General features: G+C 49.2%; 1 protein-coding gene across 1 annotated transcript in view; it reads right to left on the minus strand.

Moving 5' to 3' along the window:
* Nucleotides 1-2,510: 2,510 nt before the first annotated feature.
* LOC128780177 (binder of sperm protein homolog 2-like) overlaps nt 2,511-15,164 on the minus strand; it is a 28,209-nt gene continuing 15,555 nt past the window's right edge. Inside the window, exons 2-6 of the mRNA XM_053917986.1 lie at nt 10,907-10,971; nt 9,024-9,056; nt 6,170-6,310; nt 5,756-5,903; nt 2,511-2,582 (exon numbers count right to left, since the gene is read on the minus strand). Coding sequence (XP_053773961.1) covers nt 2,576-2,582; nt 5,756-5,903; nt 6,170-6,310; nt 9,024-9,056; nt 10,907-10,971 — 394 coding nt within the window. The 3' untranslated portion in view covers nt 2,511-2,575. The remainder of the gene's footprint in view (nt 2,583-5,755; nt 5,904-6,169; nt 6,311-9,023; nt 9,057-10,906; nt 10,972-15,164) is intronic.

Below are 15,164 nucleotides of genomic sequence, written 5' to 3' on the forward strand. Positions count from 1 at the left end.
AGGAGGTGATATTTATTTACTTAAGTCCTCACCCAAGGATATGTTTTACTGCTGTTGAGAGAGAGAGAGAGAAACATCGATGTGAGAGACAATCACCCATTGGTTGCTTCCCATATGCACCCCAGCTGGGGATGGAACCCACATCCTTAAGGAAGAAAATTCAACAAAATCAGGACAACGACACATGAATCCAGTTGGGGCAGATGCCTGGGCTGCAGGCCAGGTCCCCAGCTGTGGGCATGCGAGAGGCAGTGTCTCTCTCCTTCTCTTTCTCTCTCCCTTCCTCCTTCTAAAAATAAATACATAAAATCCTTGTTTAAAAGGGAGAGACAGAAGAGGAAAAGACAGACATGCAGAGGAGAAAGTCATGTGGAGACAGAGGCCGGGATTGCATTCACAAGCCGCGGAATGCCTGCAGCCACCAGAAGCTGGAAGAGACACGGACAGACCCTCCCCTCGGGCCTTCAGAGGGGGCACACACATGCGTGCACCTTGATTTGGGCTTCCGGCCCCCACCACTGTAAGAGAATAAGCTTCTGTTGATTTACGCCCCCAAGGTTGTGTCGATTGGTACTAGCAGCCTTGGCCACGGACACAGTGCTCTCTGATCCCACGCCACATGGCTCCCTCCGGAGCTACAGGCGTCTTCCTCGCCCTGTAACGCCCATCAGTTCCGACGTGCAGAGCCGAAGCTGACACCACTCAGAATCTCACACGACCCGGGTGGAGGTCTCGGAGTCTAGGCTGTGTAAGGAGCTGGGAGGGAAGGACATCCTCCAGGAACAGCAAGTTCTCAGTGCAGAATTCAGAGCTTCTATTCCATACGATCCTCAAACCGCACATACAAAACTAACACACCATTAACCTAAAAACAAAAGGGCTTTCCAAGTGGCGGCCAACAAGTGTTTATTTCAGATCAAACGAACAAAAAGAGGAATAGCTACTGGGGAAGCGTTGATTCAGGCAGAAGGCAAAAAAAGTGTTCTGAGTAGGAGACAAAAGACAATGAGGTATCTCTTGGCATCTATAAGCTAAAAGAGATGCTAATTTTTTTAAAGATTTTATTTATTTATTTTTAGACAGGGGGAAGGGAGGGAGGAAGAGAGGGAGAGAAACATCAATGTGTGGTTGCCTCTCATGTGCCCCCTACTAGGGACCTGGCCCACAACCCAGGCACGTGCCCCAACTGGGAATCGAACCGGCGACCCCTTGGTTTGAAGGCTGGCACTCAATCCACTGAGCCACACCAGCCAGGGTGTAGTGATCTTATTTCTAAACAATGTTTTAAATATTCAGTCCAGTAGTCATCAGTCCAGGAGTCATAATATCTGCTTTCTTGTTACCTTTGCAAAGAACTGTTTGCTTCAGGCCCTGTTCTAGGTCGCTTTGCCCAGTTTTAACATCCAGAGGTTTGAGGCACAAGACCTGTTCCTCTAGGGTGGCCGCTCTGGCTCCATGTTAAAGTGGCTCTGCTTATATTGATGTTTACAGCACAAAACTGTTGAGTCTGAAAAAAAATCCAGATATTTTTACTCCAACAGCCCCGCCCCAGCACCTGCAGGATATGCGAGTACCCCTGTCGGGGAGACTGAGTGCACGCAAACGTCAGAGCAGGGAGCCAGTGGAGCAGAGACCAGGCCGGAGGCCGTCGTCCGCCCCCAGGGCACCGTGATGGGCCGTTCAATGGTCCGCGCAGAGAGAGTCCCATCTCTGAACAGAATGTTCAGGCCTCTGAGAGCTCAAACAAGGCATCAAACTGCTCCCTACCTTCTGGAATGTAAGGACATTCATAACAGCTCTCATCAGTACACAGAGCACCATAGATTCTTTTCAAAAAGATTTTATTTGTTCATTTTTAGAGAGACGGGAAGGGAGGGAGAAAGAGGGAAACATCCATGTGTAAGTAATACATCAATCGGTTGCCTCTCGCCCGCCCCCTACTGGGGACCTGGCCCCTAACCCAGGCACGTGCCCTGACTGGGAATTAACCTGACCACCTTTCAGTTTGCAGGCCAGCGCTCAATCTACTCAGCCACACCAGCCAGGGCTACATCGTACTTTAATTAGAAATTTTAAGGATTATATGTATGAGGGGAAGCTTGAGTTTCTCTGAGAATTTCGTTGACTTGCCAAAGACTATCTACAGGGTCTGGCACAAATAACGCCCCCCTTTTTTTACAAAATCATAAGTGTGAAATTCTGTAACAACAATCATGTGACATTTTCGGTGAAATGTTCAAATGGAATCTATAAATTATTATACCCATCTTACCACCCTAGCAACCACACTCAAGCAGGCGGGACTTCTGCCGGACCCCGTATACTGGAAGCGATTCACCAGGACCTGGATTTGAATGCAAGTTCTTCCCCACAAATGCCCTGCTGGGTCCCCACCACGTCCAGCGCTGCATCGGTCACCATGGAGCTTTGGCTGCGCCTTGTTTGGAGAAAAGGCGTCGCCCACGTGAAGAGCAATCACTTCTTCACTGGCCAGAGTGGTCAGGGAAAGGCTTTGTTTTGACAGGCAGCTGAGGAATCCTATAACCTCTGACCCTTCAGGAATGCCAAGACTGATCTACAGACTGTGGAAGAAAAAACAGGCGTGAGGGTCAGGACCAGTCTTTCAGCCTCCAGGATGAGCCGCTCTCCTTGGTGGGAGATCTGGTCTACCCCCAAGGACCAAGCATGAGTGCATGGAACAGGGGAGGGACAGAAGGGCGTTAGGGAGCAGTGGCCTGGGGACGGTGGAAGTATTTATTTCTCTCAAATACAACACGTCATTGTTGATTATTGTATGGCTTGGTTTTTAAAATGGAACATTTTAACATAAGCTATGCCGTCCGTTATTTGGAGCAAATTTATTAAATTTTTGTTGTCAGGGTCAAGGAAGTTGTTAAAAGTGGGCAGTCTCATATGTTGACTGAGGATGATTTAGAATAATTTAAAATCTAATGCACGTACACTTAACTGTACATATCCACTGACCTGGTGACTTCACTCAGATGATCAAAAATCAGACAAAAACACCCTCACACGGTTACTCAAAAATCAGTGTGGAAGGTACCCCTTTGGTCATGGTCGTATCAAAGTATTAAAACCCATCAAATTATGCTTTAAAGATTTTATTTATTTGCTTTTAGAGAGGGGGAGGGAGGGAGGGAGGGAGAAAGAGAGGAAAAGAAACATCAGTGTGTGGTTGCCTCTCACATGCCCCCTGCTAGGCACCTGGCCCACAACCCAGGCATGTGCCCTGAGTGGGAATCAAACCTGTAACCCTTTGGTTCATAGGCCGGCACTCAATCCACTGAGCCACACCAGCCAGGGCGAAGTATGCTTTAATAGGGGAATAGTATATCCATAGTTTGAAATTTGGGGAAAGCATGAGGAAAGATGAGGTAGATTTCTGCATTCACATGGAAAACTCTCCATAATGAAGGTCAAAACATATGACAGCCTTGGCTGGTGTGGCTCAGTGGGATGAGTGTCGTCCTACAAACTGAAAGGTCACCGGTTCAATTCCCGGTCAGGGCACATGCCTGCGTTGTGTGCTGGGTCCCCTGTTGGGGGCATGGGAGAGGCAACCAAATGATGTGTTTGTCTCTCTCTCTCATCCCTCCCTCTCTCTTTAAAATCAACAAACAACTAATCCCCCTGAAAGTCTTCTCTACAAAGTAGGATTTCAACATTGTGGACAATGTATTTAATGGAACTAAACATGTATTCATATTTACTTGGCTGCTAGGAAGCTCAGCTCTGTACAGTCTCACCCTGTACAAAGTGTGCACTGCTAACTTGACCTCTTGCTATATTACTCTGAATTTCCTAGATTTTTAATCTACTCATTTTATTATTATTACCTAGTTATTTTCATCAGCTGCCTTAAACTTTCTGGGCCAAAGCAGTAAAAAAGAAAAGAAGGAGGGAAGAAAGAAGGGAGGGAGAGGTGGCATGTCCACTGCTGAGAATCCAGCGTGTGGCGGTTCTGGGAGCGGTCCAGGAGAGGAGGCACATGATGGGGACTCGGAGCTGGGTCACTCCCAACCTGTGGTGGCAAGGAGACCCCATCCCTGGGGGCAGGCAAAGGCCACACAGGCCCTGGCTCCAGGAGGTGGTCCAACTGTTAACACTCTCGCTGGACTTGAACTGGATGGTGTCCCAGTGAAGGGATACCCACAAGCTGGTCCAGTGTTTCCGGAAGTTGAGAAGTCCCAGGAAACGGCAACTATATAATGAATTGATTGCCTGTAGCTAAGCACCACTGATACCCTAAGGTAATCAAAGGCTTCAGGTGAGTAACAGGCAATCGAAAGGCATGTGTGGAGGCCACAGACCCTTCCTGGCGTCTTACCGAGGAGCGCATGTGCAGACCAGCTCAGGGCTTGACTATTGGCCAAGCTCCAGAGAAGGTTCAGGTTCAACAAAGGCAGATGTGGGTTGGAGGGTCAGGGTCAGGGTCAGGCTCCGGGAGGAAGTAAAACTGCTTGCCTGTACAGAACAACACAGCTGCTGTGTCTGGGTCCCTAATAGGGCTGAGACTTTCCTGGAAGCCCGACCAGAAAGGTTTCAAGGCAGAGAGGGAAGAAGCAGTTACTCAGCCCAGATTAGAAGAAAATGTCCCACAAGGGTCTTTATCTGGGTGTCACTGATGTTGCAGACAGTGACCCCAAAGGCGCTTCCGAATGAGTGGGCGTATGCGTTTTGACAAATGCTTACGTAGAGCCGTGGGGAGTGGGGCAGAAATGAATGCTGATTTTAGCCATGACCGAGTCGGAGCCGGGCTGGGGGCTTCGCGTCTCACTGGCGGATTGGCTACGATGCTCGAGTCCCCAGTGTCTGGTCGCACACCCACAAAATGGCAATTTTGATGGGGAGAGAGAGAAGGGGTGGGAAGTTCACCACAGAGCCTACCATCGGGGCTACTTAATGGAACTGGTTAGTAGGTGGTCTCTTCACCAAGTGTCTTTAAGATGATAAAATGTGACACTGGGTTAGGACACAATCTAGCCTCTTAAGCCTCAGTTTCCTCATATCTCTATGGGCATAATGACGCCTACAATCACTTCCTGGGGTCATCACGGAGGTCAAACGAGACACTGCGTGTACTCATGAAAACCCTCCCTATAATTCAAGCAGGGAGACGGAGGAACTCTACAGCGTCTCTTGCCCAGGCCTTCTCCCCTTCCCACATCTTCTTTTCAAAGGAAACTGAACTCCTTTATTGGCACGGGGTCAAGGGCAGATCATTCAAGCCAGTGGCCGGCAAACCAGAGCCCAGAGTTTGAATCCAACCCGCACACCACCTGCTTCTGTACGGTCTGGGAGCTAATGGTTTTCTCATACTTTAACGGTTGACAAAAACAAAAATCAAAAGACAAGAACTATTCTGTGACACCTGAAATTTGACATGATGAGATTTCAAATTGCTATAAAGTTCTATACATAAAGTTCTGTTGGAGCACAGTAACGTTAATTTGTGGCGCGTTTTTTTTTTTTTAATTGCTGGGGTCGCCTTGATGGCACAGGGCAGCGTTGAGTATGTGAGAGACCCCTATGGTCTTTGCAGCCTAAAATACTCACTATTGAACTCATTACAGGAAACGTTTGCTGGCCCTTGATCTAATCAACCCATCAACAGGTCGTCTAGACCCCAACTTCCCTTTCCGTTGATCCAGAGGGCCCCCCACTCGAAGAGATCTCTAAGATTCGCCTCCCACCCCGGCCCCCACTCAACTCCATCCTTCCCCAGCCAGCTTACTTGTAAGGGGAGCATTGTTTCCATTTTCCATCCGCATCGTAATTTCTGGTCAGCGAACACCAACTACGATTGAAAATATAGTGCTCCTTCGTGCAACTCTGAAAGTGTTTTCCTCTGAAGGTGAAAGGGAAGATGCACTTGGGGGGGTCTGCAGGGAAAGAGAGGAGCAGAGGGAGCAACGTGAATGGAGAAATGTAAGTCTCACGGATGACCCCCGGGAAGCTAACAGCGCGTGCCTTTTCGACTGCCCGAAACTATGTTCGAAGCTGTTAAAACGTGTGGAAAAGTCAGGATTCGGACTCAGGTGTACGCGGTCCCCCAAATCAGGTCCCCCAAATCACGTAGGCCGCCGCTACTGTCAACTGCTTCTCGGTCCGAGGCATCCCAGACACGGCGGCCAGTCGGAGCGCTCACCCTGCCCCGTGCAGTACCGCCACCGGCCTCGGAATTTCTCGTCCAGGGAACACCAGGCATAGTCGCTGTGGGCGGAGATGCAGTTGTAGTGGGTCGCGTCGTGGTACGTAAATGGAAAGACGCAGGGAGTGTAAACGAATTCTGGAAAAGAGCAAACATGCCGAGCGGGGGCAAGCTTACAAAGGGAATTGGCGTTCTTCTTCTTTTTTATTTTAATCCTCACTCAAGGACATTTTTTCATTGCTTTAAGAGATGGGGGTAGAGAAGGAGAGAGAGACACCGATGTGAGAAAGAAACATGATTGCGTGCCTTCCCGAAAACATCTGGGCTGGGGATCAAACCCACACCCTGGGTATGTGCCCTGACCAGGAATCGAACCCTCAACTTTTTGGTGCACAGGACACGCTCCAGCCAAGCGAGCCACCCAGCCAGGGCGGGATGTTCTCTCTTAAATACTAGCCTGACCTTGCCACTGACCTGTTGTTCTCAGGACAACAAATAGCATTGAAGTGGCTATGATGCCCTGCTCGATCTGGTTCCCCAAAACACCTCACCAGGGAGCGCCTCTCCTTGTGTTCTCTCTGCTCAGGCCTCGGAAGGCTCCGAGTGTGTGGCCGTAATGCTTGTCTTGACGCACAGGCGGGACCTTCTCTGCCTGGCGGAACAACACCCACCTCCCCGCTGCCTGTTTTGCTCCTCTTCCCTTCAGCCCGCATGTGAACCTTCACGGGACTTCCTCGAACACCTAGACCATGCTAGATCCATTCGTGCTGAGCTTCCTCACTAGTTCCCTTTTCTTCCGCTTACTGAACGCGTGAGGACCTGTTCAGAGTTTTTCTGGTTTGTCAGAAATGACCACTGGCAACCTGTTCAAAGCTAAACCCAGGGTATCGACTGGTAGGAACCGGTACAGAAACAGAAGCTTAATAAATATTCGTTGGTCCTTCCTAAGCCTGGAATCATTTTGATATGAGATTCATTTATTGTTATGATTATTTAGCAACTTTTATTACTTATCAGTATACATTAATTATTGAATAGTAATGGTATTATAATTTTTAACAATTATGTCAGAACTTTTATTCTTCTCTTATTTAACTATATTGTTAAAATAGTTATCACTTAATAGGTCAAATTATTATTTAATCATTTCATTAGCATCAGTTGTTACGATGTTCATTATTCATTAGCTATGACTTCTTCGTGGAAAAAGCGATTACAGGGCTTACTCTCCTGGACACTCTGTGCACAGCTTACAAACACTGGCATGTCTAGGGGTGTCCTTACATCAGTCCCCTGACTTGGGTGCTGTCACAGGCTCTTCCCAGGGACGACTTTGGTCCCCAGCATGCGATCCTTATACACCGAGAAATCCTCACGTCCGCTGCTCTGAAAATAGCTTCCTTCTGACCCCAAAAGCAAGGGCGCTGACGTGCCACATTTCCCCACCATATGCTCCAGACGTTAATGGCCTAACTCCACACAAGTGATTGCTGATTGAAATAGCTTTAAGAACCAATCAACATATTTCTCCTTAAAGATCCAGGCCTATTTCTGGCACTCAGTGACCTCGCTACATGATACTCTGTTTTTTAAAAAGATTTTATTTATTTTTAGAGAGAGGGGAAGGGAAGGAGAAAGAGAGGGAGAGAAACATTGACCTGCGACTCAGGCATGCGCCCTGACTGGGAATCGAACCCGCCACCTTTCAGTTTGTAGGCTGGCGCTCAATCCACTGAGCCACACCAGCCGGGGCCACGCAACACATTCTGTAACCAAAGTTCCCCTTTCACTGGCTTGACTACTATCCCCATAAAGTGTTCCGACATCTTTACTTCTCTCTTAAAACTCCCAGCGTCATGAGAGCTGAATAGGTTAAAGTTGAGCACCAGCCGTCCATATACACATATCGCTCACGTCTTCCAGGAACAGATGCTGAGACACAGTAATCCATGGTGAACCCACATGAGCTCCGTGATTAACGTTTCGACTTGAAAAACAGACACCAAAGATCATACACATCCGCAGTGTCCAGAAAAGACCAATCCAAAGAAAGAGCGAGCAACCTAGCGGCTGCGTGGGGGTAGGGGTGACAGCAGATGAAGACAAGAGATCTTCCGGGGGGTGACGAAAATGTACTAGAATTGGACTGAGCTGATGTTTACACCACTCTGAGAATTTATTAAAACATCATCAAATGGTACATTTAAAATGGATGAATTTTATGCCACGTAGGTTAGACCTCTGCACAGAAGGCTGCTAGAAGAAACAACCAACCAAACAACAAGAGCTGCAAATATTGATGTTAGTACCACAGGAGAAGAGAGATCTTTTCTGAAAGGGCAGGGGAGGAAGTCGGGGGGGTGGGGAGCTGGCTGGAATGGGTCTTGAAATGCAGGATGTGGCTGCCTGGGCCAGGGAGGGCCTTTCGTTTGCCATTCCTCTGTTCCAGTCATTGTCCTCAGCAAAGGAAAGCGTAAGACAGCAGAAAAGTGCAAGCAACTTTCAGGAATATAAAATTGTTTCATCGGTGGGGGCTTACATTTGAAACGCTGACAAATAAAGAAATAGCCCTGGCTTGTGTGGTTCAGTGGATCGAGTGCGGGTCGGAGAACCAAATGGTTGCGGGTTCAATTCCTAGTCAGGGCACAAGCCTGGGTTGCGGGCCAGGTCAGGTCCCCAGTAGGGGGCGCGCGAGAGGCAACCACACATTGATGTTTCTCTCTCTCCCTCCCTTCCCCTCTCTAAAAGTAAATAAATAAAAACTTAAAAAAAAGAGAGAGGAAGATTTAGACAGAAGATATTCCCCATTATTGATCCTAAGTTAAAAAAAATAAAAGAAATATATTCCTACCTGGAATCGGAGGTTTTGAACGTTCAATAAATTCTGAAAGAGTAAAAAAAATGGGTAAAATTAAGACCACTCCCAAAAATACTCCATTCCTAAGCTAATGGCTATTAAAAGTACCTTGAAGTTCATGCAGCCAATTGTTCTCCTGTTGCAGAAAAAGTTTTGCTGGCACATTTTGGATGACTTATGATTCCTTCTAACTGGTAAAGGAGTTGGTGGGGGGGGGGGAGCGGATCTCACATCCACCTACAACACAGCCCATTAGCTCAGTATGAGCTCCGACCCATCCAAAGGTCTTTCTCTGAGTAAGTCAGAATAAACCCAATGTCAGGCAACTCCCGCCGCCGCCCCCCCACCCATGGTTGAAATGCCACAAGTCTGCACGTTAGAGGGACCGTCCTAGCTTTTGCCCATATCAACATTTCAGGAAAACAACCTATTTGTTCAGTGCGAGAGCCATTCCTCTGTTCCAGTCATTGTCCTCAGTGGACCTTCACCGCCGCACCATGGAGGAGAGATTATAATTGAGGGCTCTCTTCTCCTTCCATCCCTCAGAGGTTCACAGTTGAGAGGTCACAGGCAACTGAGAAAGACTGGAAGTGATGTGACCCCTGACTGGTGGGAGCAAGGTTGCATTCTAGGAGTCCGACTTCGGAGACTGCGATGGGAACGCAGCATTAACATGACGTCGGAACTGCCACACACCCGTGTGGTGACCGAAAGCCTGTGTCTCACTTTCCTCCTCGTCCATGTGACGTTAATGTAGAATTTGCGTCAGACTTGAACTGGGAGCTACTAGGTGGTGATTAGGCATCGTGTTAGCTGATAGTGGCCCTGCTCTTGAGAAAGTAGCTAACAAGATGTCAACATTTATAAGAATTTTAAACATTTTTTAAAGATTTATTTAATTATTTTTAGAGAGAAGGGAAGGAAGGGAGAAAGAGCGGGAGGGAAACATCGATGTGTGGTTGCCTCTTGTGCGCCCCCTACTGGGGACCTGGCCCACAACCCAGGCATGTGCCCTGACTGGGAATAGAACCTGAGACCCTTTGGTTCTCAGGCCTGCACTCAGTCCACTGAGGCACACCAGCGGGGGCTGATGTCAACATTAAAAAAATTTTTTTTTCTAGCTTTGCCTGCCTAGCTAAGTGGGTTAGAGCCTCATCCCAATAGGCCAAAGTTGTGGGTTTGATCCCCAGTCAGGGCACAGATAAGAATCAACCAGTGAGTGCATGAATAAGTGGAACAAGTCATTTCTCTCACGCTCACTGTCTCTCTCTCTCTCCACCTTCCTCTCTCTCTAAAATCAATGCATTTTTAAAAAAGAAAAGAAAAGAAGTAGTTCAGTTCTTCTGGCTCCAGAAACTGAGCCTCTAAAATAACTCTGCCTTTGTTGGGGGGTGGGGGAGTGGCACTGTTTCTGACCCCGAAACTGTTTCAGCTGTGCTGCCGCCAAGCCGAGCCTCCTGGTCCTGCGGTTAGGGTCAGTTTAGGGTAAACGCATGGGCACTTACACCGTGCTATACAGGCTAGCCGGCTCTGGATGGGTTTCTGCTTTGTCCTGTCACAGCGGTGAGTCTTTAAAACCTCCGTCTCTACTCTCTGTATTCCCCACAGCCTTCTCCTCGTTTTACAGATGAAAGAGCAGAGAGATACTTCCACTGAAACGCTGTCTGCTTGGCCAGAAACGGGCGCAGCCTGGACTCCGGGGACCTCTGGTTCCAAGGAATGAGCTACTTATTTCAGACCCGGGTGCCCCCAGAAATGGTCCTTTGCCATTTCCTTTACTGATATCGCGGAACACGGCCAAATCCTCGCAGGTCTTCTCTCCTCGCCCATTATGTTGCTACCACATCGCACCTCCCGCCAAACATTGCGATTTTTACCATTTGATTCTTTCCCTCCTCCCCTCCAGCTAACGAGGATGAAGAGACGCCACCCCCAGTTCTGACTGAGGATTAACAGCCTGTCCAATGCGTTCTGAGACAGATAACAGAAGGCAGCCCTCCCCCTGCCCCCACCCCCACCCCCATCCAAAAGCCGACCTGACACCCCAGCTGCTGGGCATAAGCTCTCCCCCAGAATCACAACCTGGACAAGCCGGCTCCGCAGGCCGTGAGAAAACAAGACAAAAAGCAAGTCCACTTCAGGGTTTTGCCTAAACACAGTCAAAAACAAGGTCGCCGTGTCACAGACTAGCAAACGCCTCCTCCCCGTCTGTGACTGCTGCTTCCTCACGGGTGGCGATGACGCCTTCTCCTTCTGGTCTGTCTTCCCCGTGAGACCCATGGAGATCCCGGGGTCACCCCCGCTTTCTGACCACGTCCATTGTTGAGCGAACCCGTCTTCCTTAAATTAATTACCCCAAACCTCCCAACCAGAGCCCAAACCCTAGAATCTGTTCTAACGCTGTCTGTTTAGAACCCCGAGGTGCTCCATGGCACCCCAAGATGCATGGTCTTCTTGACTCCAGGGAGGGGTAAACCCGACTTGCACCAATCTGCGTGGTGTGGGGCAGTGACCATCCCTGGGTTTGCCCACCTTTCCTACTCCGACCCTTCCAATGACACCGAGAGAGAGATCACTTTCTCTTGGCTGAATTTATTTGCCTTCTGGGGACGCAATTCACACAGCTCAAACTTCAGAGAAGTTATAAAAGGGAAATCATAAAAGTCCTCCCAGCCATACCTGACCCCCACCACCCTGTCCCCCCCCACACACACACATACACACACAGATAACAGGTGTTGTCATTCCGGTGAGACCCTCAGAGGCAATTTATGAATATTCAAGGAAAGTATTTTTAAAATTGATTTTAGAGAGAGAAAGAAAGGGGGAGAGAGAAAAAAAGGGAGAGAGAATGAGAGAGAGAGAGAGAGAGAGAGAGAGAGAGAGAGATGAGAGAGAGAGAGAGAGAAAGAGAGAGAGAGAAAGAGAAAGAGACATCGATTTGTTTCCCGCTTACTGATGCATTCGTTGGTCGCTTCTTGTACGTGCCCTGACCGGGAATTGAACCCCCAACCTTGGCGTATTGGGATGACGCCCCCACCAACTGAGCTGCCTGGCCAGGTCTGATTCACTCCTTCTATTTTACACAAAGCATAGCCCAGCCTCCACACTGTTTATTTTGAATCTTGATCCTGTAATGAAAGACCTTGGAGAACTTTCCCACACAATAGCTATCAAACTTCCTCTTCCTCTTCTTCTTTAAATTGTGGTAAGAACACCTAACAGATCTACCCTCTTAGGAAATGGGGCGCTCAGCGCGGCATCGCTGGCTCCGGGCACGCAAGTCACAGGGCAGGGCTCTAGAACCTGCTCATCTTGCGTGCCTGACACGGGTGCCCCTTGCACAGCCCCCTCTTCCCTTCCCGCCTGCCCCTGGCCATCCGCCGTCCACTCTCTGCCTACGAGTTTGACTATTTGAGACACTCCACGGGGCTAGAGTCATGCCGTATTTGTCCTTCTGTAGCTGGTTAACTTCACTGTCATAATGTCCCCCGGGTTCATCTATGTTGTCACAGCTTTGAAGCTTCCTCCGTCTTCACAGCTACAACCACTCTATAGGTGAGAAGGCCGAGGCTTAAAGAGAGGCAAAGCGACTCACGCTCACCCAACCAGCGAGAGGAGGAAGAGCAAGGCTTTGAACTCATGACTCTCCAAACCCTCTGCTCCACACCGCCCCCTGTGCTGTACTTAAACGATGTTAGGGACAGTGAGTAGAACCTGTTTCCCGCCTGTCTTGCCCCAAACCACTGCCTCCTAGATCTCCCTTTTCTCCTTCCCCTCCCCCCTCCCCTCCCCTCCCCTTCCCCCTCCTCTCCCCTCCCCTGGCCCTCTCACCTGCTCTCAGCCCATGCACACAGAGGACCAGGGACACCCAGCCCGCCAGCTTTCTCATCACCTCCATTTACCCACAGGTGGCCAGAGGAGAGGCTGCCTCTGACTTTATGCTCTCTGATCCCTGCCCCTCCCACTCTACCTGCTCCACCACGCACAGACTTACCCCAGATCGCTTCGTCCGATGCGGTGCCCCGACTCTCCGGTGCACACAGAAACTAGGGACAACCCTCTGAGAAGCATGCTGAGAGCGAGGCCCCTGGACCAGTTCCACCCCTCTCACCTGCAAACTCGCTAGAAATGCAAATACTGAGGCCCGGCTCCAGAGCTGCTGGAACTCTGGGGCAGAGACCGGGCCAGGCCTGGGGTTGTAAGGGGCCCTCCAGCTGAGCCCGATGTTCGCCGAAGTTTGAGAACCACCGCTCCGGCTTAGTACTTTCATGTCCACTTCATCTCATTGACTCCCTTCATTATTTTTTATTTTTAAAATTTGTTTTAAAGATTTCATTTATTAATTTTTAGAGTGGAGGGGAATGGAGGGAGAAAGAGAGGGAGAGAAAATTCATGCTCAGTCCATGAAGCCACACCAGCCAGGGCTTGATTAGTCTTTAAAAACAAGAGTCCGCCCTGGCCAGGTGGCTCCGTTGGCTGGAGCATCGTCCCGTACACCAAAAGGTTGCGGGTTCCATTCCCGGTCGGGGCACGTACCGAGGTTGTGGGTTTGCTGCCTGGTTGGGGTGCAAAAGGGAGGCAACCGATCGATGCTTCTTTCTCTATTCCTTCCTCTTTCTCTAAAAATCAATAAACATATCCTTGAGGGAGGACTAAAAAAGTAAAAAGGAAAAGGAAGTCCAGTGAGAAAGGCAAAGCCAGTGTTAGCTTCCTGGACACGTAAGGCCCAGAAAGGCCAAGCTCCGTGGCTGCGGTCAGCCGGTGCGTGGAACGCACAGAGGGGCCTGGGGAGAACAGAAGAGGTGAGAGCGCCTTATAGGAGAGAGAAGAGGTAGGGAGAGTGAGAACCAACAAACAGGTGGGGAACCTAGTGGGCCCCAGAGCAATCCCGTGGGTCGGCATCAGTGCTGCCCCTGCGAGAGCTGGGAGAAGTCCCCTACAGCTTCAAGACGTGGAATCGTGTCCCCCGTGTGCTATCTGGGGAAACTGAGGCTCAGAGAGGCCACAGCATCCGTCCAGGTTACGTGGCTTGAATGAAAGTGTGGCAGCGCAGACTCAATCAGGGGGTCCGATGCCAGGACTCCTGGTTCTTCTCACCGCATGGTCACGGAGGCCTCACAGGCGAAGACCCAGCAGAGGAAGCCGGTCTTCTCAGGGTCACAGGCTCAACTCTCACTCCTACTGGTCCCCAAGACAGAACTGCCCCGGTTTCTGACACTTGCCAGCTCAGTGACTGGGGAAAGTTGCTTCTGATTTCTAAGCCTGCAGGCAAATCTCTAAAATGTCTGGGCTACAAGCATGGGTTTGAGCGCTCAGAAAATATTTTTTCTTTCTTTCTTTCTTTTTTTTTTTTTGAGTTAATTCCAGTTAATTATTTCCCGTCACGCCACAGTATCCAAGTAACAACAATCACTATATCCAGGGTGCATACAAACAAAATCGATGAGGATGTGAGACCGGTTTCCTGTGCCTCTTATTTAGTAAACTAAAATTTGTGGTTGGTGTTTGAGCTTTTGTTATTTAGTAGGAAAGATAGTGCATCTTTGATTTCTCTCTCTCTTTTTTGGTGAATTTTACACAATGTCCTTAATTCTAATTGTACCTTCTCCCGAAGACAATGGGAAGTTATATTCCTGAATATTCACGACTTGCGGAGGCGGCGCTGAGCATGTGCTAAGTCGGCGAGGCGTTTTGGAGATTCACCCACCCCGCACCCTGGAGGCATGGCCAGGACACTTCAAGCAGAACCCAGAACACCCTCCCCCCGGCAGGGTGGCCGGGGACATCAGAGAGAACCCATCAGTCCTTTCTCGTTCAACTGAATAGTCATTAAGTCTCAAGGCACTCAACCCACTGTGATAAAGTTTCCAGAACTGAAGTTGGTATCTAGCCAACAGTATTGGGAGGGCTGGGGGAAAATGGAAGAGAAAAATCTACCGAAGTTATAGACCTACCCAGTGGCAGAGTTGGATGTAGACTCCAGTGCTTTCCATGGAGAACATCAATCACAGGGCACTAGGCAGAAGTGACCGATGATTCCAGCAGAGAAGGGACTAAACAGAGCTCAGTTTTACCTGCTGCAAAAATGAAAAAGATAGACAGCCCTGGGTTAGGACTCAGAATCCCAACTTC

This window comes from Desmodus rotundus, unplaced genomic scaffold, assembly GCF_022682495.2.
Source record: "Desmodus rotundus isolate HL8 unplaced genomic scaffold, HLdesRot8A.1 manual_scaffold_91, whole genome shotgun sequence".
Classification (NCBI taxonomy): Eukaryota; Metazoa; Chordata; class Mammalia; order Chiroptera; family Phyllostomidae; genus Desmodus; species Desmodus rotundus.